This window comes from Anomaloglossus baeobatrachus, chromosome 11 (assembly GCF_048569485.1).
Source record: "Anomaloglossus baeobatrachus isolate aAnoBae1 chromosome 11, aAnoBae1.hap1, whole genome shotgun sequence".
Lineage (NCBI taxonomy): Eukaryota > Metazoa > Chordata > Amphibia > Anura > Aromobatidae > Anomaloglossus > Anomaloglossus baeobatrachus.
The window spans coordinates 38,782,511-38,808,207 of record NC_134363.1 but is presented as its reverse complement, the minus strand read 5'-3'; the positions used below and the strand labels follow the sequence as shown (position 1 = coordinate 38,808,207).

The 25,697-nt window shown below is 52.0% G+C and overlaps 1 protein-coding gene across 1 annotated transcript; it reads right to left on the bottom strand.

The window, feature by feature from the left end:
- Window positions 1-943: 943 nt before the first annotated feature.
- TOMM40 (translocase of outer mitochondrial membrane 40) lies at window positions 944-22,285 on the bottom strand. Its single transcript, XM_075328894.1, is given in 14 exon segments — window positions 944-1,178; window positions 5,037-5,139; window positions 6,362-6,438; window positions 8,819-8,905; window positions 8,908-8,940; window positions 9,338-9,364; window positions 9,367-9,442; window positions 11,633-11,656; window positions 11,658-11,735; window positions 13,791-13,839; window positions 13,841-13,878; window positions 16,348-16,415; window positions 18,367-18,570; window positions 22,190-22,285. Coding segments are annotated over 13 exon segments (999 nt in total). The 5' UTR covers window positions 18,566-18,570; window positions 22,190-22,285; the 3' UTR covers window positions 944-1,038.
- Between the last annotated feature and the right edge of the window lie 3,412 nt (window positions 22,286-25,697).

Genomic DNA, 25,697 nt, shown 5'->3' with positions numbered 1-25,697 from the left:
TGTAAAGCGCTGTGAAATATGTTAGCGCTATATAAAACTAAAGATTTATTTATTTTTTTTTTTTGTAAAAACTTGCAACATATGGGCCCTTTATAGAACATCTGGAGGTTTTCTTTTCTCACCCTGTGACTATTGATTAGGGCAGAGCTGCAATACCTGACACAATCACAATAAAGCCAAACTGCAATACCAGGCACGACCACAGGATAGGTGTGGCGCTGTTTCCGTATTAGAAGTTATTTTTTTCCCCCATTTTTAGCGGTTTGAAGGCCACAAGAACCAGTAACACCAGTCGGATCCCAACGCAGAAGTCCCTTTATTGGTACTGTACAGGCCCGGTCAGGACTTTGCTTTGGGCTACCTGTCTGTTTTTGTGTAAAAGATCAATGACATATTGTTTCTTCTCTTTATAACTTATAAACATGATTTACATCCACGCTCCTAGAGATGGAGGTCGGGCGGCGAAGGCAGGACTCACCTCCCCTACCCCAACCACCACCTCCCCTCCAACAGCAGCACAAAGTGTTTAAGGACACAGAGCTCGGGTCCGGTCCCGGGACAGACCCCTCCACCCCCCCAGACATGACCATTCCCTAATAAGCTGTGGCGGAAAGAAATACAGGGGGAATGGAGAACAGACAACAATCAGAAGACCCCCTCCCCCCCCCCAAACATTCACAGGGCAAAATCTCCAAGGCTTATAAGAGCGGGGTGGAAAAAATAAAATGATTCCTGGGGGAACGCCTCAGGGCCAGACCCCGAACATACATAAAGACGGACAGAGGGGGGGACGGAGAGGACAAGAGGGCCGGCTGCCTCTCCATCCTGGGTACCTACATTAAATATTCACAAACGGCTCCTTCACCGCCCTCCCCTGTCCCAATGATAAAAAGATAAAAAAAAAAAAATGTGCTTGGCAGGAGGAGTCTGGGGAAGGAGAGCAACTGGAGGAGCAGGAGACAGTCAGAAAGCAGGGGGGGAGGGGCCACACGTCCGGCTGCGGAGGGGAGACCACAAGCTGAGCACCGAAAGCTGAGGTTAACCGATGGTCAGGCCAAAGCCGCACTGGAATTTGTTCTTCTTGTGGTTGAGGAAGGCTCCCATGGCAAGCGTGAGGGGCAGCGGCGGGAGCTTCTTCTCTAAAGTGGCGCCAACTATCCAGTTACTGTCCACCGAACCTGAGATGGGGGGTGAAAATACGGAAACAAGTTAGTCGTAATGGTCTGAGGCACAGCGTGATACACGGATATGCTGGAATGGCCGAGTCAGAGCTACATACAATCCCGGCCACTTGACCTTGTGATAGTAACATTAGAGACAGCTGCACTCTGTAGTGCTAAGACATGTGTAATAATGAATATGTGAATATAGACATGCATTACTGCTATATAAAAAAATGTAATAATTGAGATACTTAGCACAGAAAAATGGCCAGTTTTATGTGAGCCCAACAGCCAACGACAAGGCGATCTCTTTTGTTGGGTTCCTACCAAACAAATGCATCTCTTGGGTTAAAAAAAACCCCTCCTCTTATTGTGATAGGTCATTAGTATCAGATCGGTGAGGGTCCAACTTCTGTCAACCCCCCATTAACCAGTCATTATCAACTCTGACAACACATTGAATACAGCCACAAATTGCAGCTCTGTTCCATGAGTTTACATGAAGCCGAGGCTGACAACAGCTGATCGGTGAAGGTGAGGGTCATCGGACCCCCACTGATAATTTTGAGGAATGCGTGACCCCACTAACACTTTAGATGCTGCGGTCAATGGCGACCTCAATGGGTAAGGAATATGATGGATGGTAGGTGTCCGAAATTCCAGCTTTTAAAGACAATAAAAAGTAGGATTTGTTCTGTCAAAAATAAACTGCGACACACAATATTATATTATATTATATTATACAGGGTGGTCCAAAAGTAGGTGGACAGTGTGTGTAATAGGCTTAGCAATCATGGTGTAAAGTGAAACTGACTCAGTTGCCCTTAGCAACCAATCAGATTCCACTTTTCATTCTTCACAGACTCTTTGGAAAATGAAAGGTGGAATCTGATTGGTTGCCAAGGGCAACTGAGTCAGTTTCACTTTACACCATGTTTGATAACCCTATTACACATGCTAACCACCTACTTTTGGACCACCCTCTGTATATGTGTGTAAATATATAATATATATATATATATATATATACACATATATATATACATATATATATACATATATATATACCATACTATGAAGAAAAAGACATGGATCGCACATCCCAAAAATACAATGATCTAAAGCCGCTAGGCAAAAAATTAAATAGAACATGAGGTTCTTTTGTTACCATTCTGATCAGATTGTATTAAGCCCACTGCCACGTCACGGCAAACCTCTTGAGTGGGACCCACTCAAGAGGTTTGCCGTGACGTGGCAGTGGGCTTAATACAATCTGATCAGAATGGTAACAAAAGAACCTCATGTTCTATTTAATTTTTTGCCTAGCGGCTTTAGATCATTGTATTTTTGGGATGTGCGATCCATGTCTTTTTCTTCATAGTATGATACATATATATATACATATAGAGAGAGAGAGAGAGAGAGAGAGTGAGAGAGAGAGAGAGAGAGAGAGTGGAGCGGCTCAGGAGGGTCACAGGACAGAGGATCGGCGATGGAGCAGGCTCTATTTTATCACAATGAACTTAAAGAAAATTGATTGACGCGATGGACTTCAAGAAAATGGCCACAGAGCCCTATCTGTGCATGTGCTGCCTTTGCGGCCATTTTCTTGAAGCCCATTGCATCAACCGGGGTCAATTCAATTAATCCTGCAGTCCGCCGGCAGATCAATGGCGCCTGCCGGCGCGACACCCCCGAGCTCGTAGCATCGCCGACCCTCCGTTCACTGACCTTCCTGAGCTGTGACACCCCCCTCCTCCGAGCCCACAGCATCGCTGACCCTCCGTGCACTCACCCTACTGAACCGCAACACCCCCTCTTCTGTACCCGCAGCATCGCTGACCCTCCTGAGCCACAACACCCCCTCCTCCATGCCCACAGCTTTGCCGTCCCTCCGTCCACTGACCCTCCTGAGCTGTGACACCCCCTCATCCGAGCCCGCAGCATTGCCCTCCCTCCGTCCACTGACCCTCCTGAGCCGCAACACCCCCTCTTCTGTACCCGCAGCATCGCTGACCCTTCTGAGCCACAACACCCCCTCTTCTGTACCCGCAGCATCGCTGACCCTCCTGAGCCGCAGCACCCCCTTTTCTGTACCCGCAGCATCGCTGACCCTCCTGAGCCGCAACACCCCCTCTTCTGTACCCGCAGCATCGCTGACCCTCCTGAGCCGCGACACCCCCTCTTCTGTACCCGCAGCATCGCTGACCCTCCTGAGCCGCGACACCCCCTCTGCTGTACCCGCAACGCTGACCCTCCTGAGCCGCAACACCCCCTCTTCTGTACCCGCAGCATCGCTGACCCTCCTGAGCCACAACACCCCTTCTTCTGTACCCGCAGCATCACTGACCCTCCTGAGCCGCGACACCCCCTCTTCTGTACCCGCAGCATCACTGACCCTCCTGTGCCGCAACACCCCCTCTTCTGTACCCGCGGCATCGCTGACCCTCCTGAGCCGCGACACTCCCTCTTCTGTACTCGCAGCATCGCTGACCCTCCTGAGCCGCGACATCCCCTCTTCTATACCCGCGGCATCGCTGACCCTCCTGAGCCGCAACACCCCCTCTTCTGTACCCGCGGCATCGCTGACCCTCCTGAGCCGCGACACTCCCTCTTCTGTACTCGCAGCATCGCTGACCCTCCTGAGCCGCGACATCCCCTCTTCTGTACCCGCGGCATCGCTGACCCTCCTGAGCCACAACACCCCCTCTTCTGTACCCGCAGCATCGCTGACCCTCCTGAGCCACAACACCCCCTCTTCTGTACCCGCAGCATCGCTGACCCTCCTGAGCCGCAGCACCCCCTTTTCTGTACCCGCAGCATCGCTGACCCTCCTGAGCCGCAACACCCCCTCTTCTGTACCCGCAGCATCGCTGACCCTCCTGAGCCGCGACACCCCCTCTTCTGTACCCGCAACGCTGACCCTCCTGAGCCGCGACATCCCCTCTTCTGTACCCGCGGCATCGCTGACCCTCCTGAGCCGCAAAACCCCCTCTTCTGTACCCGCAGCATCGCTGACCCTCCTGAGCTGCGACACCCCCTCTTCTGTACCTGCAACACTGACCCTCCTGAGCCTCAACACCCCCTCTTCTGTACCCGCAGCATCGCTGACCCTTTTGAGCCACAACACCCCCTCTTCTGTACCCGCATCGCTGACCCTCCTGAGCCGCAACACCCCCTTTTCTGTACCTGCAGCATCGCTGACCCTCCTGAGCCGCAACACCCCCTTTTCTGTACCCGCAGCATCGCTGACCCTCCTGAGCCGCGACATCCCCTCTTCTGTACCCGCGGCATCGCTGACCCTCCTGAGCCGCAACAACCCCTCTTCTGTACTCGCAGCATCGCTGACCCTCCTGAGCCGCAACACCCCCTTTTCCATGCCCGCAGCATCGCTGACCCTCCTGAGCCGCAACACCCCCTCTTCTATACCCGCAGCATTGCCGTCCCTCCATCCACTGACCCTCCTGAGCCGCATTTTAACATTAAAAATTGTTTTTTCCTATTTTCCTCCTCTAAATTTGGGGTGCACCTTATAATATGAAAAAATACATAATAGATATGCGATACATAATAAAATTATTAGCCATAATTCTATATACACACGCACGCGATTCAATAAGCAATGTGTCCTCCTTACCTCCTTAACCGCCATACGCAGTGATCTGCAGCCTCCCCTGATATATTTGACATTACCAGTCTGCCCTGCATTGTTCAGGATTATTGTACTTGTCTAGGTATGTGCTATGGAATAAATGGTGCTAGAATAATATTATGCTGCACCAGTAACTGAAAAATGGGGCAAGAAATCCACTCTGCATAAAAGGAGAATAAACACACCGCCACCTGGTGGTGATACACAGGAGCAGCTCCCACCTTTAAACAGCAGGTTGGCTTTGGGGAGGTCCAGCTGATAACCAAAGGAGACGCTGGTGTCCTGCATCCGGGTGCTGGCCTCAAACTCCACTCCTACTTGAAGCTAAAAGCAAAGGATACAAGAAAGGACAGATTACAGCCAAAAATGTTGAGCGTCGGTTGGGTTACTGGGTATATGCTGAGCCTCGGTTGGGTTACTGGGTATATGCTGAGCCTCAGTTGGGTTACTGGGTATATGCTGAGCCTCGGTTGGGTTACTGGGTATATGCTGAGCCTCGGTTGGGTTACTGGGTATATGCTGAGCCTCGGTTGGGTTACTGGGTATATGCTGAGCCTCCGTTGGGTCACTGGGTATATGCTGAGCCTCGATTGGGTTACTGGGTATATGCTGAGCCTCGGTTGGGTTACTGGGTATATGTTGAGACTCAGTTGGGTTACTGGGTATATGTTGAGCCTCGGTTGGGTTACTGGGTATATGTTGAGCCTCGGTTGGGTTACTGGGTATATGTTGAGCCTCGGTTGGGTTACTGGGTATATGCTGAGCCTCGGTTGGGTTACTGGGTATATGCTGAGCCTCGGTTGGGTTACTGGGTATATGCTGAGCCTCGGTTGGGTTACTGGGTATATGTTGAGCCTCGGTTGGGTGACTGGGTATATGTTGAGCCTCGGTTGGGTTATTGGGTATATGTTGAGCCTTGGCTGGGTTATTGGGTATATGTTGAGCCTCGGTTGGGTTATTGGGTACATGTTGAGCCTCGGTTGGGTTATTGGGTACATGTTGAGCCTCGGTTGGGTTATTGGGTATATGTTGAGCCTCGGTTGGGTTATTGGGTATATGTTGAGCCTCAGTTGGGTTATTGGGTATATGTTGAGCCTCGGTCGGGTTACTGGGTATATGTTGAGCCTTGGTCGGGTTATTGGGTATATGTTGAGCCTTGGTCGGGTTATTGGGTATATGTTGAGCCTTGGTCGGGTTATTGGGTATATGTTGAGCCTTGGTCGGGTTATTGGGTATATGTTGAGCCTTGGTCGGGTTATTGGGTATATATGCCCCCTCACACCTCTGTCATCCTCATGTAGGGGGCTGCTCCCCTCCCCTCTGAATTTTTTTTTTTTACCTTTTACGGAGATCAAAAAGAGTCCCCCATACTTAGTAACCCCTCCAGGCATACTCTTACATAAGAATATGCCCACACCGCATATTTTTCCTATATTTTGAGCATCTTCACTTACAAGATAAAATAAAACAAGTCATAAGGGGCTGCGGGGCTGGTTTGGTGCCGCACCACCCCCATTTACGTGAATGGGGCGATCACTTCACACACCTGATCGTTGGCTTTGTGGTAATACGTTGCGTGTGCTCCGGCCTGTCCCAGTGTGAGCGTCGCCGTCCAGTTAGGAGCTTTAAAAAAGGTAAAAAAAAAAAAAAAATCAATAAAAAGGTTATAAAACATAAGAAAGAGAGTCATTATTATCAGCATTTTGTGTGCAGTGCCAACAGGGGGCGGTAGAGCAGGAAGTAGGTGGGGAGCAGCTTCAGCCAATAGCGGAGGAGCAGGAAGTGATGTCAGAGAAGAGGGCGTGGTTTTGGCAACTTCTGCTGTACCGCCCGCTGACATGCTGCAGCAGTAGTTGTTTTTCCTGGAGGACCAGAGCAAAAAAATAAAAAAGGGAGTTACCAGGATTTATGAGAAAAGGCAAAAAATAATTTATTATTTTTTTAATAATAAAGATATAAACCCTGTAATCACCGCACTTGAAGGGGACTGCTGCAGACAATCACGTGTCGTACATGCAGGTATCAGCAGGAGGGCAGTGACTGACAGCAGCTACAGTCATGTAAATGATACATGATGCTTGATTGTTGCAGGAAATAAGCAGAGACCTCAGAGGACCTCTGATCTATCAGGCTATAAAAATTATATAAAACCCCTTTTACTATCCTGGTAAGAAATAGGACTAGAGGTGAGCAAATCTTCAACAGACCTGGCCGACAGATTCAATACGAGCAGGTAAAATTAAGTACACACTTAGAGGGGAGGTCAATAAAAAAAAGGGGGGGGGGGGGGAAAGAGAGGAGGGTCAAAAAAGAAGAGAAGAGGGTCAAAAAAGAAGAGAAGAGGGTCAAAAAAAGAAGAGAAGAGGGTCAAAAAAGAGAAGAGGGTCAAAAAAGAGAAGAGGGTCAAAAAAGGAGAGGGGAGTGTCAAAAAAGAAGAGAGGAGGGTCAAAAGAGAAGAGGATCAAAAAAGAAGAGAAGAGGGTCGAAAAAGAAGAAAGAAGGGGCGAAAAAGAAGAATAGGAGGGTCTAAAAAACAAGAAGCGGGGGGGGAGAAAGAGGGGGTGAAAGAATAAGCGAGGGGCGCCAAAAAGAAGAAGCGAGGGGGGCCAAAAAGAAGAAGCGAGGGAGGCCAAAAAGAAGAAGCGAGGGGGGGCCAAAAAGAAGAAGCGAGGGGGGCCAAAAAGAAGAGGCGAGGGGGGCCAAAAAGAAGCGAGGGGGAGCCAAAAAGAAGAAGCGAGGGGGGGCCACAAAGAAGAAGCGAGGGGGGGCCACAAAGAAGAAGCGAGGGGGGGCCACAAAGAAGAAGCGAGGGGGGCCAAAAAGAAGAAGCGAGGGGGGCCAAAAAGAAGAAGCGAGGGGGGCCAAAAAGAAGAAGCGAGGGGGGGCCACAAAGAAGAAGCGAGGGGGGGGCCACAAAGAAGAAGCGAGGGGGGGGCCACAAAGAAGAAGCGAGGGGGGGGCCACAAAGAAGAAGCGAGGGGGGCCACAAAGAAGCGAGGGGTGCCAAAAAGAAGAAGCGAGGGGGGCCAAAAAGAAGAAGCGAGGGGGGGGGGCCTCTAAAAGAAGAAGCGAGGGGGGGGGGGGAGCAAAAAGAAGAAGCGACGAGGGGGGGGGCAAAAAGAAGAAGAGAAGGGGGGGTGAAAAAGAAGCAAGGGGGCGGAAAAAGAAAGATAAGGGGGGGCCAGGTTTCAACAAGGGAGTACAAAAGTTGTTTTTTTTTTTTTGCTTTATTTTTTATTCCTGGTGTAATCACACACACTAATGCCCCCGCACATCACTGGTGTAATCACACACACTAATGCCCCCGCACATCATTGGTGTAATCACACACATTAATGCCCCGCACATCACTGGTGTAAATCACACACACTAATGCCCCGCACATCAGTGGTGTAATCACACACATTAATGCCCGCACATCACTGGTGTAAATCACACACACTAATGCCCCGCACATCAGTGCTGTAATCACACACACTAATGCCCCGCACATCATTGGTGTAATCACACACATTAATGCCCCGCACATCATTGGTGTAATCACACACACTAATGCCCCGCACATCACTGGTGTAATCACACACACTAATGCCCCGCACATCACTGGTGTAATCACACCACGTTAATACCCCGCACATCACTGGTGTAATCACACACATTAATGCCCCGCACATCACTGGTGTAATCACACACACTAATGCCCCGCACATCACTGGTGTAATCACACACACTAATGCCCCGCACATCACTGGTGTAATCACACACACTAATGCCCCCGCACATCACTGTGTGTAATCACACACACTAATGCCCCGCACATCATTGGTGTAATCACACACACTAATGCCCCGCACATCATTGGTGTAATCACACACACTAATGCCCCGCACATCATTGGTGTAATCACACACATTAATGCCCCGCACATCACTGGTGTAATCACACACATTAATGCCCCGCACATCCCTGGTGTAATCACACACACTAATGTTATTTATGTTACCTGTGTATCTTCCCGCTAGAGACATTACTGTTCCTTCCTCCCCAGGACGCCTGTGGTAGACGAGTTCTCCTCCCAGTGCCAGACTAGAGTAATGCTCTGGAGATAGTGAGCAACTACAATACCTAAAAATAAAAAATAAAGAAAAAAAATTACCCTCATTATGGAAATTGTTGTTTTTAGGTACAAAAATCAGTATTAATAAAAAAATAAATAAATAAAAAGTGCAGCTACCCACAGCCACCACTAGAGGGAGCTCACTGCACACACAGCAAGACCTTGAGCTCCCCCTTGTGGCAGCTTCAGACATATCGCCTTGGTTCTGAAATGTGGTGTTGCTGCTGCAGAAAAACATTTCGAAACTTCACAAAAATATAGGAAATCGACAAATACGAAATTTTGCACCCAAAAATGAATGGTGGTCACAGCTGTAGTTACACTTTATGGTGGGCCGGATCCGATAACGTGTCCAAGTATAAAACAATATAGTATAAAACAATAACAAAAATGGGCTGTGCTCACCGGATCCTACTAATATGTCTGGGTTCCGAGGGTGACGGCGGCGGTGAAGTCTTCTCCTCTGTACTCGGTGTCTATCTGCCAGTTCACAAACTTGGACTGCTGACTCTAGAGAGAAAGAGGACATGTATTAAGTATATAACAGAGCGGGCATTATGGTCAGTGATATAAGGTCGGGTCTGGGACTTTCTGCTCTTACACCTTAGAGAGCTGAATTGTGGGCTGTGGCCATCTCTGAGTAACCCATACTCATCATTCAGGAGGCCGAGAGTGGGGGGGCCCGAGGGAGGGGGGGGGCCCTAAGGAGGCCAGGAGCAGAGGCCCAAGGCAAGAGGGGGGCACAGGAGGCAGGAGCAGGAGCAGAGGAAGGGGGGCTCAGAGGCCAGGAGCAGGAGCCAGAGGAAGGGGGCTCAGGAGGCCAGGAGCAGGAGCCAGAGGAAGGGGGCTCAAGAGGCCAGGAGCAGGAGCCAGAGGAAGGGGGGGCTCAGGAGGCAAGGAGCAGGAGCCAGAGGAAGGGGGGGCTCAGGAGGCAAGGAGCAGGAGCCAGAGGAAGGGGGGGCTCAGGAGGCCAGGAGCAGGAGCCAGAGGAAGGGGGGCTCAAGAGGCCAGGAGCAGGAACCAGAGGAAGGGGGGGGCTCAGGACGGCCAGGAGCAGGAGCCAGAGGAAGGGGGGCTCAGGAGGCTAGGAGCAGGAGCCAGAGGAAGGGGGCGGCTCAGGAGTGCCAGGAGCAGGAGCCCAGAGGAAGGGGGCGGCTCAGGAGGCCAGGAGCAGGAGCCAGAGGAAGGGGGCGGCTCAGGAGGCCAGGAGCAGGAGCCAGAGGAAGGGGGCGGCTCAGGAGGCCAGGAGCAGGAGCCAGAGGAAGGGGGCGGCTCAGGAGGCCAGGAGCAGGAGCCAGAGGAAGAGGGGGCTCAGGAGGCCAGGAGCAGGAGCCAATGGAAGAGGGGGCTCAGGAGGCCAGGAGCAGGAGCCAGAGGAAGGGGGCTCAGGAGGCCAGGAGCAGGAACAGAGGAAGGGGGGCTCAGGAGGCCAGGAGCAGTAGCCAGTGGAAGAGGGGGCTCAGGAGGCTAGGAGCAGGAGCCAGAGGAAGGGGGCGCTCAGGAGGCCAGGAGCAGGAGCTAGAGGAAGAGGGGGCTCAGGAGGCCAGGAGCAGGAGCCAATGGAAGAGGGGGCTCAGGAGGCCAGGAGCAGGAGCCAGAGGAAGGGGGGCTCAGGAGGCCAGGAGCAGGAACCAGAGGAAGGGGGGCTCAGGAGGCCAGGAGCAGGAACCAGAGGAAGGGGGGCTCAGGAGGCCAGGAGCAGGAGCCAGTGGAAGAGGGGGTTCAGGAGGCCAGGAGCAGGAGCCAGAGGAAGGGGGGGGCTCAGGAGGCAAGGAGCAGGAGCCAGAGGAAGGGGGGCTCAGGAGGCAAGGAGCAGGAGCCAGAGGAAGGGGGGCTCAGGAGGCCAGGAGCAGGAGCCAGAAGAAGGGGGCGGCTCAGGAGGCCAGGAGCAGGAGCCAGAGGAAGGGGGCGGCTCAGGAGGCCAGGAGCAGGAGCCAGTGGAAGGGGGGCTCAAGAGGCCAGGAGCAGGAGCCAGAGGAAGAGGGGGGCTCAGGAGGCCAAGAGCAGGAGCCAGAGGAAGGGGGGCTCAGGAGGCCAAGAGCAGGAGCCAGAGGAAGGGGGCGGCTCAGGAGGCCAGGAGCCAGAGGAAGGGGGGGGGGGGGGCTCAGGAGTCCGGGAGCAGGGGCCGGCCCAAGGGGAGGGGCTCAGGCAGCCAGGAGCAGGGGCTCAGGAAAGGGGCACACAGGAGGCCGAGAGTGGGGGCCCGAGGAGGGCTTAGGAGGCCAGAGTGGGATGTGACTAGGTTTAAGGGTTGGTGCTGTGTGTGAAAATATCCTGCAGTTTAATAGTCGAAAGGGTAAAAACCCCCTTGAAGGTATGTATATATGGACCTCGCCCCACTGATGTTTTACAGGAGCATACCCCAGAGGGTGCAGGGTGCGGATATACCCCAGAGGGCGCAGGTGCGGATATACCCCAGAGGGCGCAGGGTGCGGATATACCCCAGAGGGCGCAGGGTGCGGATATACCCAGAGGGCGCGGATATACCCCAGAGGGCGCAGGGTGCGGATATACCCCAGAGGGCGCAGGGTGCGGATATACCCAGAGGGCGCAGGGTGCGGCTATACCCCAGAGGGCGCAGGGTGCGGCTATACCCCAGAGGGCGCAGGGTGCGGCTATACCCCAGAGGGCGCAGGGTGCGGCTATACCCCAGAGGGCGCAGGGTGCGGCTATACCCCAGAGGGCGCAGGCCCCTCTCACCTGTAGTGCCACCTTAGACCTTATGTGCTGTAGATAACTGATGGATGATTTGTGCGTTCAGGCTGCCATTGTTATCCACATCGCCCACTAACACCGGGAACGCCTGCAGAGCGGAGACAGAGGAAGGGCTCATTAATAGCGCGAATATTTCACAAGTTATTTTTTATTATTACAGTGTATTCAGCTTTTTACTCCTCAAAAGGTGACGATTCGGAAATAAAACTGCCGGACCCCAAACAGAAGACTGAATGGTGGATCGATAGAGAGGATAGCGAGGGCCGTGTGTCACACATAGGGGCGTCCCTGCACTTATCCACAGCACAGGTGACAAGTCTGATTTCGGACGGTCACACCAGTGGGGACATCACTCTTAACCCCTTAGAGACCAAGGACGTACATCCTAAATTATGTCGGGGGTAATCACCTCCGGCTCCTGCAGTGAGCCAGCAGCAATCCTGCACGTGTCAGACATGTGAATCTCACAGGCACAGGTGGATCTGCAATCCACCCACACCTGTTAACTCCTTAAAATTTAAGTGCCTGCACCGGCCAACGCAAATTTCGCGCCAAAATGCAATAACAATCGATCATAACGTAACATCTGTGCAAAACGATACGGTTAAAAACGTCAGCTTGAGGCGCAAAAAAAACAAAACAAAAAAAACAACCCGTCACTGCATCAGCTGACCCCGGCTATTCTGATAACCCAATGGTGGCACCCCACGATCCCCTCTTGGGGCGCAGGAATGGAGCGCCACTCTTAAATCCTGTTGTCAGAGATTGATCCACCCGCGATACATGTTGGCTGAATAAACCAGCTGTCATTTGCGAACTATGAGGACTTTATACTTTGTACTTTCTACAGACAGAAGAAATCAATCCCCGGGCACAGAACACAGGGTCCCCTCGTCTGCAGACCACCATAGCACCTGTCACCGCTCACCTGTCTGCAGACCCCCATAGCACCTGTCACCACTCACCTGTCTGCAGACCCCCATAGCACCTGTCCCCGCTCACCTCTGTCTGCAGACCACCATAGCACCTGTCACCGCTCACCTGTCTGCAGACCCCCCATAGCACCTGTCACCACTCACCTGTCTGCAGACCCCCATAGCACCTGTCCCCCGCTCACCTCTGTCTGCAGACCCCCATAGCACCTGTCACCGCTCACCTGTCTGCAGACCACCATAGCACCTGTCACCGCTCACCTGTCTGCAGACCACCATAGCACCTGTCACCGCTCACCTCTGTCTGCAGACCACCATAACACCTGTCCCCGCTCACCTCTGTCTGCAGACCCCCATAACACCTGTCACCGCTCACCTGTCTGCAGACCACCATAACACCTGTCACCGCTCACCTGTCTGCAGACCACCATAGCACCTGTCACCGCTCACCTGTCTGCAGACCACCATAACACCTGTCACCGCTCACCTGTCTGCAGACCACCATAGCACCTGTCACCGCTCACCTGTCTGCAGACCACCATAGCACCTGTCACCGCTCACCTGTCTGCAGACCACCATAGCACCTGTCACCGCTCACCTGTCTGCAGACCACCATAGCACCTGTCACCGCTCACCTGTCTGCAGACCACCATAGCACCTGTCACCGCTCACCTCTGTCTGCAGACCACCATAGCACCTGTCACCGCTCACCTGTCTGCAGACCACATAGCATAGCACCTGTCTCACCTGTCTGCAGACCACCATAGCACCTGTCACCGCTCACCTGTCTGCAGACCACCATAGCACCTGTCACCGCTCACCTCTGTCCGCAGACCACCATAACACCTGTCCCCGCTCACCTCTGTCCGCAGACCCCCATAACACCTGTCCCCGCTCACCTCTGTCCGCAGACCCCCCATAACACCTGTCCCCGCTCACCTCTGTCCGCAGACCCCCATAACACCTGTCCCCGCTCACCTCTGTCCGCAGACCCCCATAACACCTGTCCCCGCTCACCTCTGTCCGCAGACCCCCATAACACCTGTCCCCGCTCACCTCTGTCCGCAGACCCCATAACACCTGTCCCCGCTCACCTCTGTCCGCAGACCCCCATAACACCTGTCCCTGCTCACCTCTGTCCGCAGACCCCCATAACCCCTGTCACCGCTCACCTCTGTCCGCAGACCCCCATAACCCCTGTCACCGCTCACCTCTGACGGGCTCAGCTGCTTTGTCCCCACGTACGTGGCTCCAAAATGTTGAGTCTCCAACCGTACTGAGGGCGATCGTGTGATTTACCTGAGATACGAGAGAGAAGAGAAAAGAACATTTAATGTTCATTCATCATCATTTACCTTCAGTAGTTTCTTGGTTGCACAGTGAGTTAACTGAGATCCATCAGGTGAGCTTGTCACAGTGATCTAACTGAGAATCCATCAGTGAGCTTGTCAGTGAGTTAACTGAGGATCCATCAGTGAGCTTGTCACAGTGATCTAACTGAGGATCCATCAGTGAGCTTGTCACAGTGATCTAACTGAGGATCCATCAGTGAGCTTGTCACAGTGATGTAACTGAGAATCCATCAGTGATCTTGTCATAGTGATCTAACTGAGAATCCATCAGTGAGCTTGTCACAGTGATCTAACTGAGAATCCATCAGTGAGCTTGTCACAGTGATCTAACTGAGGATCCATCAGTGAGCTAGCCACAGTGAGTTTACTGAGGTTCCATCAGTGAGTTTTGTCACAGTGATCTAACTAAGAATTCATCAGTGAGCTTGTCATAGTGATCTGAGAATCCATCAGTGAGCTTGTCACAGTGATCTAACTGAGAATTCATCAGTGAGCTTGTCACAGTGATCTAACTGAGAATTCATCAGTGAGCTTGTCACAGTGATCTAACTGAGAATTCATCAGTGAGCTTGTCACAGTGATCTAACTGAGAATTCATCAGTGAGCTTGTCACAGTGATCTAACTGAGGTTCCATCAGTGAGCTTGTCACAGTGATCTAACTGAGGTTCCATCAGTGAGCTTGTCACAGTGAGTTAACTGAGGATCCATCAGTGAGCTTGTCATAGTGATCTAACTGAGAATCCATCAGTGAGCTTGTCACAGTGATCTAACTGAGAATCCATTAGTGAGCTTGTCACAGTGATCTAACTGAGAATCCATCAGTGAGCTTGTCAGTGAGTTAACTGAGGAGCCATCAGTGAGCTTGTCACAATGAGTTAACTGACAAACCATCAGTGATCTTGTCATAGTGATCTAACTGAGGATCCATCAGTGATCTTGTCATAGTGATCTAACTGAGAATCCATCAGTGAGCTTGTCACTGTGATCTAACTGAGGATCTATCAGTGAGCTTGCCACAGTGAGTTTACTGAGGATCCATCAGTGAGCTTGTCACAGTGAGTTAACTGAGGATCCATCAGTGAGCTTGTCACAGTGATCTAACTGAGAATCCATCAGTGAGCTTGTCACAGTGATCTAACTGAGGATCCATCAGTGATCTTGTCACAGTGATGTAACTGAGAATCCATCAGTGAGCTTGTCATAGTGATCTAACTGAGGATCCATCAGTGAGCTTGTCACAGTGATCTAACTGAGGATCCATCAGTGAGCTTGCCACAGTGAGTTTACTGAGGATCCATCAGGGAGCTTGTCACAGTGATCTAACTGAGAATCCATCAGTGAGCTTGTCAGTGAGTTAACTGAGGGTCCATCAGTGAGCTTGTCACAATGAGTTAACTGACAAACCATCAGTGATCTTGTCATAGTGATCTAATTGAGGATCCATCAGTGATCTTGTCATAGTGATCTAACTGAGGATCCATCAGTGAGCTTGCCACAGTGAGTTTACTGAGGATCCATCAGTGAGCTTGCCACAGTGAGTTTACTGAGGATCCATCAGTGAGCTTGTCACAGTGAGTTAACTGAGGATCCATCAGTGAGCTTGTCATAGTGATCTAACTGAGGATCCATCAGTGAGCTTGCCACAGTGAGTTTACTGAGGATCCATCAGGGAGCTTGTCACAGTGATCTAACTGAGAATTCATCAGTGAGCTTGTCACAGTGATCTAACTGAGAATCCATCAGTGAGCTTGTCAGTGAGTTAACTGAGGATCCATCAGTGAGCTTGTCACAATGAGTTAACTGACAAACCATCAGTGATCTTGTCATAGTGATCTAACTGAGAATCCATCAGTGAGCTTGTCACAGTGATCTAACTGAGGATCCATCAGTGATCTTGTCATAGTGATCTAACTGAGAATCATCAGTGAGCTTGTCACAGTGATCTAACTGAGGATCCATCAGTGAGCTTGCCACAGTGAGTTTACTGAGGATCCATCAGTGAGCTTGTCACAGTGAGTTAACTGAGGATCCATAAGTGAGCTTGTCACAGTGATCTAACTGAGGATCCATCAGTGATCTTGTCACAGTGATGTAACTGAGAATCCATCAGTGAGCTTGTCATAGTGATCTAACTGAGGATCCATCAGTGAGCTTGTCACAGTGATCTAACTGAGGATCCATCAGTGATCTTGTCACAGTGATCTAACTGAGAATCCATCAGTGAGCTTGTCATAGTGATCTAACTGAGGATCCATCAGTGAGCTTGTCATAGTGATCTAACTGAGGATCCATCAGTGAGCTTGTCATAGTGATCTAACTGAGGATCCATCAGTGAGCTTGTCACAGTGAATGCAGTGCAGGAAGTCAGAAAATCAGCAGTAAATATTATAATGGCCGGTCTCTGTCACCCCTCACCTGGAAATAGTTGCTCAGCCCCTTATTGACGGTCAGTTTCACGCCTTCCATCTGCATGGGGAATAACTCTAAAAAAAAAAGACAAGAATAAGTTATACAGAGACGATGACTCCATATTGGATTCCAGCAGCCGGTATAGACTCCGGATACGGAGCCGCGGACACAGAAGGCTACTGATCATCTGCACTGGATGCCAATGTAACAGACCCTCAGCAGCGAGGAGCCTCAGACCACAGTCACTCTGTGTGTGTGACCCGGAAGCGGCTTCTACTATGTAAGTCTATGGAGCCTCAGAGCGAGGCCACATAGACAAACATTGCACGAGAGACTATCGGGTCACACACAAACCCCAGAAGGATCCTGCGATTCAGAACAGAAGTCACATGACCCAGAAAAGGAGCCGAGCGGCGCTGGAGCCGGGGGATTCAGTATATTACTACACCTACACTAAATATAACAGGTTAACCCCTCCCTTACATATGGTACGGCATAAGACGGGTCTCCGGCAGATGGTGGCTGTGTTACTCAACCGTCACCTACCCCAAAAAGCTGTGAGCGGAGTGGAGCGCCTGGTCTTACCTTCCCTTACCCTCCCCAGATAGCAGGGAGCTCATGGGCTACATTACAGCCGGGGGTCCGGCTCCAGTAGGTGCATACACCCAAAAATACTGACCGGTGACTCCATCTGCTCCATCATAATCAATGATCAAAGGTCTGAATACGGTTTGGCAGAGGTTCAGACGTAGCCCGACAGGACCCCTGAACGGGGGACAAAACGCAGGGGGCAGCGGCCTGAGGACTCTCAGTCTCTCATAGAAGTGAATAGTTTTTTAGGGGGACCTCCTCCAACTAGGGGAGACCGCCTCCTCCCTCGCTACGGGGAGACCGCCTCCTCCCTCGCTACGGGGAGACCGCCTCCTCCCTCGCTACGGGGAGACCGCCTCCTCCCTCGCTACGGGGAGACCGCCTCCTCCCTCGCTACGGGGAGACCGCCTCCTCCCTCGCTACGGGGAGACCGCCTCCTCCCTCACCCCAGGGGGAGACCTCCTCCCTCACCCCAGGGGGAGACCTCCTCCCTCACCCCAGGGGGAGACCTCCTCCCTCACCCCAGGGGGAGACCTCCTCCCTCACCCCAGGGGGAGACCTCCTCCCTCACCCCAGGGGGAGACCTCCTCCCTCACCCCAGGGGGAGACCTCCTCCCTCACCCCAGGGGGAGACCTCCTCCCTTACCCCAGGGGGAGACCTCCTCGCTTACCCCAGGGGGAGACCTCCTCGCTTACCCCAGGGGGGACCTCCTCCCATACCCCAGGGGGGACCTCCTCCCTTACCCCAGGGGGGACCTCCTCTCTTACCCCAGGGGGGACCTCCTCTCTTACCCCAGGGGGACCTCCTCCCTTACCCCAGGGGGGACCTCCTCTCTTACCCCAGGGGGGACCTCCTCTCTTACCCCAGGGGGGACCTCCTCTCTTACCCCAGGGGGGACCTCCTCTCTTACCCCAGGGGGGACCTCCTCTCTTACCCCAGGGGGGACCTCCTCTCTTACCCCAGGGGGGACCTCCTCTCTTACCCCAGGGGGGACCTCCTCTCTTACCCCAGGGGGGACCTCCTCTCTTACCCCAGGGGGGACCTCCTCTCTTACCCCAGGGGGGACCTCCTCCCTTACCCCAGGGGGACCTCCTCTCTTACCAGGGGACGTCTGAAACCCAGCTATCAGAATCTCTGTGTGGCCCGGCAGTCGGACCCCCAGTGACTACACATTTATCACCTATCCTGAAGATGGGCGAACTCATCCTTTAAAAGGGGCTTCTCTGGCCTCGGAGCTCCAGTCTCATCCAGCGTCTCTCAATCATCCTCCATTGAGAGACGTCCTGGGAGACTGATCAGCAGAGGCCGCAGTATGCAGATTGCGCTGTGAGTACAGGGCATCGCTCACTGTCAGAGCTTGGGCAGTGTAGCCACATAAAGTGACTCGTGCGGCCCCTGGATATCAGCCGCAGATACAAACCCCGGCCTCTCACCTTTACATTTGCGGTGACATTCCTCAAAGGTGCCCGGATTTGGTAACCGCTCCTCCTGAGGCTCTTTCTTCTCTACAGCTGTGCCGAGGCCAGAAACCGGGGGCATTGTGAATCCGGGAGGTACTGTCACTAAACCTGGGGCGGGGGGAGATCCGGCAGGGGGGAGTGCAGGAGAACTGGCAGCTAGGACGTTCCCCATTTTGGCTATGAAAGGAAAACAACAGAAGTTAGACAACAACTTAAACAATAAACCGATATTCCGGAAAAATGGCCGAATAATGGGAATTTGACTGTGCACCCCAAAAACTGCAGGACCCAATATCTGTTTATGCAGCGAACCTGTACATTCAGTTCCAAGGAGCAGCTTCTGTATAGGGAAGGATTTAATGTAATCTTTGCTCGGGTCTATACTGCCATGCCCTCCCCCTCCCCCCACCCCAAAGTCAAGCAAGGCCCTATACAAAAGTAACACCCCCATTTTTCAACTCCACGGATATTATTGGATAGCGCCGGTAATTACAAGCAATTTTGCAATTTACGGCTTACTAAAACTTTTAGCCGTTCTCGAGATATTTACCGGTTTTCTTTTCAGCTTGTTGCCATGGAGACCGACCATCTCTGCTAAAGAGCAAAACATCTGCACCGCTTGCAAGCCCTTATCTACTGAGCCTGTACGTGCTTTTTTGGAATCTCTGGAGCGTGCCGTTACCTCCTAATCCCGGCCAGCTTCAGTGCAGCGCTTACAAGCTAGACAGAGGAGTGGTGGTCGGTCGCCTAGGCAACAAGATGTAAACAAGAAATAGATACCATCTCAAAAACGGTTGCAAATTTTAAGCAGCAATAAATTGCAAAATTGCTTGTTTTTACCAGCAGGGTCCATCTATGAAGATGGACATTGCCCTTTAAATTTGGGGAGTGTTCACATGACGGACACTTAATGAGTTTTCCCCCGCTCACCAATATCAATGAGGATCTGCTCGCACAGTGTATACATTTCTGTATGGGGGAGGTATACACTGACCGCTAAATGCTTGACGCCACATTAAATGGTGATCAATCTGTGTACAGATCCATGGCGCGTCAAGATGAAAATTTTGGGGTTCAATCAGAATTGGTAATAAACCGTCCTCCTCTTCACGCTGTTCACATTTTGACATCATGAGACCAAGACGACCCCTAACAATTGATCAGCAGGACCGCGCCATTGCGAGGCTTCAAGCAGGATGTTCTCAGACAGAAGTGGCCACTGAGCTTAGAGCGGCGCAGAGTGTCACCAGCAGGTTGTACAGATACAGAGAGACCGGAAGAGTCACAGAAAGGAAGAGAAATAGCCACTGAGCTTAGAGCGGCGCAGAGTGTCACCAGCAGGTTGTATAGAGATACAGAGAGACTGGAAGAGTCATAGAAAAGAAAAGAAGTGGCCACTGAGCTTAGAGAGTCACGGAGTGTCACCAGCAGGTGCACAGCTGCACACTCTCCGGACTCTCTGACCCGCTGCTGTCAGAAGAGAAGCCGGCCGCGCCATGTGATGCGAACAGATACTCGTGCGAGCGCACCCAAAAGGCAGAGAAGTGGCCACTGTGCATAGTGTCACCAGCATGTTGTACAGAGATACAGAGAGACTGGAAGAGTCATATTAAGGCAGAGAAGTAACCACTGAGCTTATAGAATAACCAGCAGATTGTACAGATATACAAAGAGACTGGAGGAGTCATAGAAAGGCAGAGAAATGGCCACTGAGCTTAGAGCGGGGCAGAGTGTCACCAGCAGGTTGTATAGAGATACAGAGAGACCGGAAGAGTCACAGAAAGGAAGAGAAATGGCCACTGAGCTTAGAGCGGCGCAGAGTGTCACCAGCAGGTTGTATAGAGATACAGAGAGACTGGAAGAGTCACAGAAAAGAAAAGAAGTGGCCACTGAGCTTAGAGCGTCACGGAGTGTCACCAGCAGGTGCACAGCTGCACACTCTCCGGACTCTCTGACCCGCTGCTGTCAGAAGAGAAGCCGGCCGCGCCAGGTAATGCGAACAGATACTCGTGCGAGCGCACCCAAAGGCAGAGAAGTGGCCACTGTGCATAGTGTCACCAGCAGGTTGTACAGAGATACAGAGAGACTAGAAGAGTCACAGAAAGGCAGAGAAGTAACCACTGAGCTTAGAGAGTCACAGAGTGTCACCAGCAGGTTGTACAGAGATACCGGAAGAGTCACAGAAAGGCAGAAAAAGGAAGAAAAGAGCACCACAATGTGTCACCAGGAGGTTGTACAGAAAAACTGGAAGAGTCACAGAAAGGCAGAGAAATGGACAATGCACTTAGAGCGTTAGAGTGTCACCAGCAGGTTCTAAAGAGACACAGAGAGACTGGAAGAGTCACAGAAAGGAAAAAAAAGTGGCCACTGAGTTTTAAGGGTCACAGAGTGTCACCAGCAGGTTGTACAGAGATACAGAGAGACTGGAAGAGTCATATTAAGGCAGAGAAGTAACCACTGAGCTTATAGAATAACCAGCAGATTGTACAGATATACAAAGAGACTGGAGGAGTCATAGAAAGGCAGAGAAGTGGACAATGTGCTTAGAGCATCACAGAGTGTCACCAGCAGGTTGTACAGAGATACAGAGAGACTGGCAGAGTCACAGAAAGGCAGAGAAGTGGACGTCCTCTGGCCACATCCCACATTTATGACAGCTTCATTCTGAACAATGCCAATCAGAACCGGATGATGAATACCACACAACTCCAGGCATTTGTAAGGAAAGTGAGAGGCCCGTATAGGTCACGTCAGACAATTCACATTATTTACATTAGCGTGGTCTAAGTGCTAGAAGACCTACAAGGTACCTGACCACACCACCAGGCACAATCTACGCTGGATGAGGGATGGGTGGCCTCAGCACTGTTCACTGACTAAAGTCGAATCACACTGAGCAGAAATGATGGCCACCAACGAGAGCGCTCTGCATCAGCCACTGTTGTCATCAGACGATCCTTTGGAGGTGTTACAGTGTGGGCCAGTGTGTCTGGTCAGTACAGAACGGCCCTATACGGTGTGACTGGTACAGTGACACCCCTACTACTGGAATAACATAATTAATCCAGCCATTGTGCCTCTGCATGAACAACACTGGCCTAATCTCATCTCCATGGGTGACAATGCTCCATCTCATCATTTTGGAACTACTGCTGGAGACTGGGGAACCTCAAATAAAGCGGCTGCACTTTCTCCAGACCTGAATCCCATAGAAAACCTATGGAATCATCTGAGTTGCCGTGTATAGGCCGTTACTCTGTACCCCAGAACCTCAATGACCTGAGGGCCGCCCTTCAAGAACAGTACCCCTGACTCTGTGTATGTATGCACGTGTCCACCATAAGCGACACCTTTATATATCCTCCAATCTGGGGCCAGAGTGTCATGTGACTGAAGCGGCCAATCACTGCACAGCAATCACTGACCGACATAAACTATTAATAATAATAAAAATATATATTTTATTTTTTACGCAGGTGTCAAATGACAATTTAGCAAAATCCGGCAGATAACCACCAGCTCAGGGCATGCTGGGAGTTGTAGTTGCTGGAATAGACATTTAGCCATTGCTATTTAAGCAGTTTTCCATTTCCCTCCTTATATAGGGGCCATATATGTGATTCCTGCAGGCAGGGCCGCCCTTGTCCCCTACCTACTGCAATAACCTTCCCGGCACGTCCCATTCATACTGCTTGGAGCCACCGCACGTGCCGCACTCACTGCCGCGCCGTGTGCACGACCCCCGCCGGGCGGCCGCCCCTGCCCCCTCCACCCCCCGGCCTCAGCCTCTCCTCACCTCTTGTCTTCCCTGTTAGGGGGGTCTACGGGATTTTTCACATACACTCACACACGATACTCGCAGCCGAACCTGCTAACAGCTCAAACCACGCCTCCTCTCTCAGGCTATTGGTCTAAAAATTAAAGCCCCGCCTCTCTCCTATACACTTAATGGATTATTCCAACTGTCAATCAACCGGCATCCTGCTGCGCAACCTAGCCTGCTCAGTAGCTTCCTCTGATTGGCCAGCAGACCGGGCAAACTGGCTTCTGATTGGTTGAAGCTGGGAATTGAGGTCGCAGGGCAAGGTCATGTGAGCCGCCCCATAGTTCCACGCGCTTTTTTATCCTACCTCTTCCCTTCAGTCGCCATTTTTGATCCCGTTGTTATGGTGACTGTGACGTGCGGACCGGCGACTACTGATGACGTATTCCCCCACTCCCTGCTGGGATTTCTGTGCTGCTGGATTACAAAACACTTCCTGCCTGCTGGGATTTGTAGTTCTGCAGGATTACAGGACACTTCCTGAGCAGCCTCCCTGCTGGGATTTGTAGTTCTCCAGGATTACAGGACACCTCCTGAGCAGCCTCCCTGCTGGGACTTGTAGTTCTGAAGGATTACAGGACACCTCCTGAGCAGCCTCCCTGCTGGGATTTGTAGTTCTCCAGGATTACAGGACACTTCCTGAGCAGCCTCCCTGCTGGGATTTGTAGTTCTGAAGGATTACAGGACACTTCCTGAGCAGCCTCCCTGCTGGGATTTGTAGTTCTGCAGGATTACAGGACACCTCCTGAGCAGCCTCCCTGCTGGGATTTGTAGTTCTCCAGGATTACAGGACACTTCCTGAGCAGCCTCCCTGCTGGGATTTGTAGTTCTGCAGGATTACAGGACACCTCCTGAGCAGCCTTCCTGCTGGGATTTGTAGTTCTGCAGGATTACAGGACACGTCCTGAGCAGCCTCCCTGCTGGGATTTGTAGTTCTCCAGGATTACAGGACACGTCCTGAGCAGCCTCCCTGCTGGGATTTGTAGTTCTCCAGGATTACAGGACACCTCCTGAGCAGCCTCCCTGCTGGGATTTGTAGTTCTGCAGGATTACAGGACACCTCCTGAGCAGCCTCCCTGCTGGGATTTGTAGTTCTCTAGGATTACAGGACACGTCCTGAGCAGCCTCCCTGCTGGGATTTGTAGTTCTCCAGGATTACAGGACACGTCCTGAGCAGCCTCCCTGCTGGGATTTGTAGTTCTCCAGGATTACAGGACACGTCCTGAGCAGCCTCCCTGCTGGGATTTGTAGTTCTGCAGGATTACAGGACACTTCCTGAGCAGCCTCCCTGCTGGGATTTGTAGTTCTGCAGGATTACAGGACACTTCCTGAGCAGCCTCCCTGCTGGGATTTGTAGTTCTGCAGGATTACAGGACACCTCCTGAGCAGCCTCCCTGCTGGGATTTGTAGTTCTGCAGGATTACAGGACACGTCCTGAGCAGCCTCCCTGCTGGGATTTGTAGTTCTGCAGGATTACAGGACACTTCCTGAGCAGCCTCCCTGCTGGGATTTGTAGTTCTGCAGGATTACAGGACACCTCCTGAGCAGCCTCCCTGCTGGGATTTGTAGTTCTGCAGGATTACAGGACACTTCCTGAGCAGCCTCCCTGCTGGGATTTGTAGTTCTGCAGGATTACAGGACACTTCCTGAGCAGCCTCCCTGCTGGGATTTGTAGTTCTGCAGGATTACAGGACACGTCCTGAGCAGCCTCCCTGCTGGGATTTGTAGTTCTCCAGGATTACAGGACACGTCCTGAGCAGCCTCCCTGCTGGGATTTGTAGTTCTCCAGGATTACAGGACACGTCCTGAGCAGCCTCCCTGCTGGGATTTGTAGTTCTCCAGGATTACAGGACACTTCCTGAGCAGCCTCCCTGCTGGGATTTGTAGTTCTGCAGGATTACAGGACACCTCCTGAGCAGCCTCCCTGCTGGGATTTGTAGTTCTGCAGGATTACAGGACACCTCCTGAGCAGCCTTCCTGCTGGGATTTGTAGTTCTGCAGGATTACAGGACACGTCCTGAGCAGCCTCCCTGCTGGGATTTGTAGTTCTGCAGGATTACAGGACACGTCCTGAGCAGCCTCCCTGCTGGGATTTGTAGTTCTCCAGGATTACAGGACACGTCCTGAGCAGCCTCCCTGCTGGGATTTGTAGTTCTGAAGGATTACAGGACACATCCTGAGCAGCCTCCCTGCTGGGATTTGTAGTTCTCCAGGATTACAGGACACTTCCTGAGCAGCCTCCCTGCTGGGATTTGTAGTTCTGCAGGATTACAGGACACTTCCTGAGCAGCCTCCCTGCTGGGATTTGTAGTTCTCCAGGATTACAGGACACTTCCTGAGCAGCCTCCCTGCTGGGATTTGTAGTTCTCTAGGATTACAGGACACTTCCTGAGCAGCCTCCCTGCTGGGATTTGTAGTTCTCCAGGATTACAGGACACCTCCTGAGCAGCCTCCCTGCTGGGATTTGTAGTTCTGCAGGATTACAGGACACTTCCTGAGCAGCCTCCCTGCTGGGATTTGTAGTTCTGCAGGATTACAGGACACCTCCTGAGCAGCCTCCCTGCTGGGATTTGTAGTTCTGCAGGATTACAGGACACCTCCTGAGCAGCCTCCCTGCTGGGATTTGTAGTTCTGCAGGATTACAGGACACCTCCTGAGCAGCCTCCCTGCTGGGATTTGTAGTTCTGCAGGATTACAGGACACGTCCTGAGCAGCCTCCCTGCTGGGATTTGTAGTTCTGCAGGATTACAGGACACCTCCTGAGCAGCCTCCCTGCTGGGATTTGTAGTTCAGCAGGATTACAGGACACTTCCTGAGCAGTCTCCCTGCTGGGATTTGTAGTTCTGCAGGATTACAGGACACCTCCTGAGCAGCCTCCCTGCTGGGACTTGTAGTTCTGCAGGATTACAGGACACCTCCTGAGCAGCCTCCCTGCTGGGATTTGTAGTTCTGCAGGATTACAGGACACCTCCTGAGCAGCCTCCCTGCTGGGATTTGTAGTTCTGCAGGATTACAGGACACGTCCTGAGCAGCCTCCCTGCTGTGATTTGTAGTTCTGCAGGATTACAGGACACCTCCTGAGCAGCCTCCCTGCTGGGATTTGTAGTTCAGCAGGATTACAGGACACTTCCTGAGCAGTCTCCCTGCTGGGACTTGTAGTTCTGCAGGATTACAGGACACCTCCTGAGCAGCCTCCCTGCTGGGATTTGTAGTTCTCCAGGATTACAGGACACCTCCTGAGCAGCCTCCCTGCTGGGACTTGTAGTTCTGAAGGATTACAGGACACCTCCTGAGCAGCCTCCCTGCTGGGATTTGTAGTTCTCTAGGATTACAGGACACTTCCTGAGCAGCCTCCCTGCTGGGATTTGTAGTTCTCCAGGATTACAGGACACCTCCTGAGCAGCCTCCCTGCTGGGATTTGTAGTTCTGCAGGATTACAGGACACTTCCTGAGCAGCCTCCCTGCTGGGATTTGTAGTTCT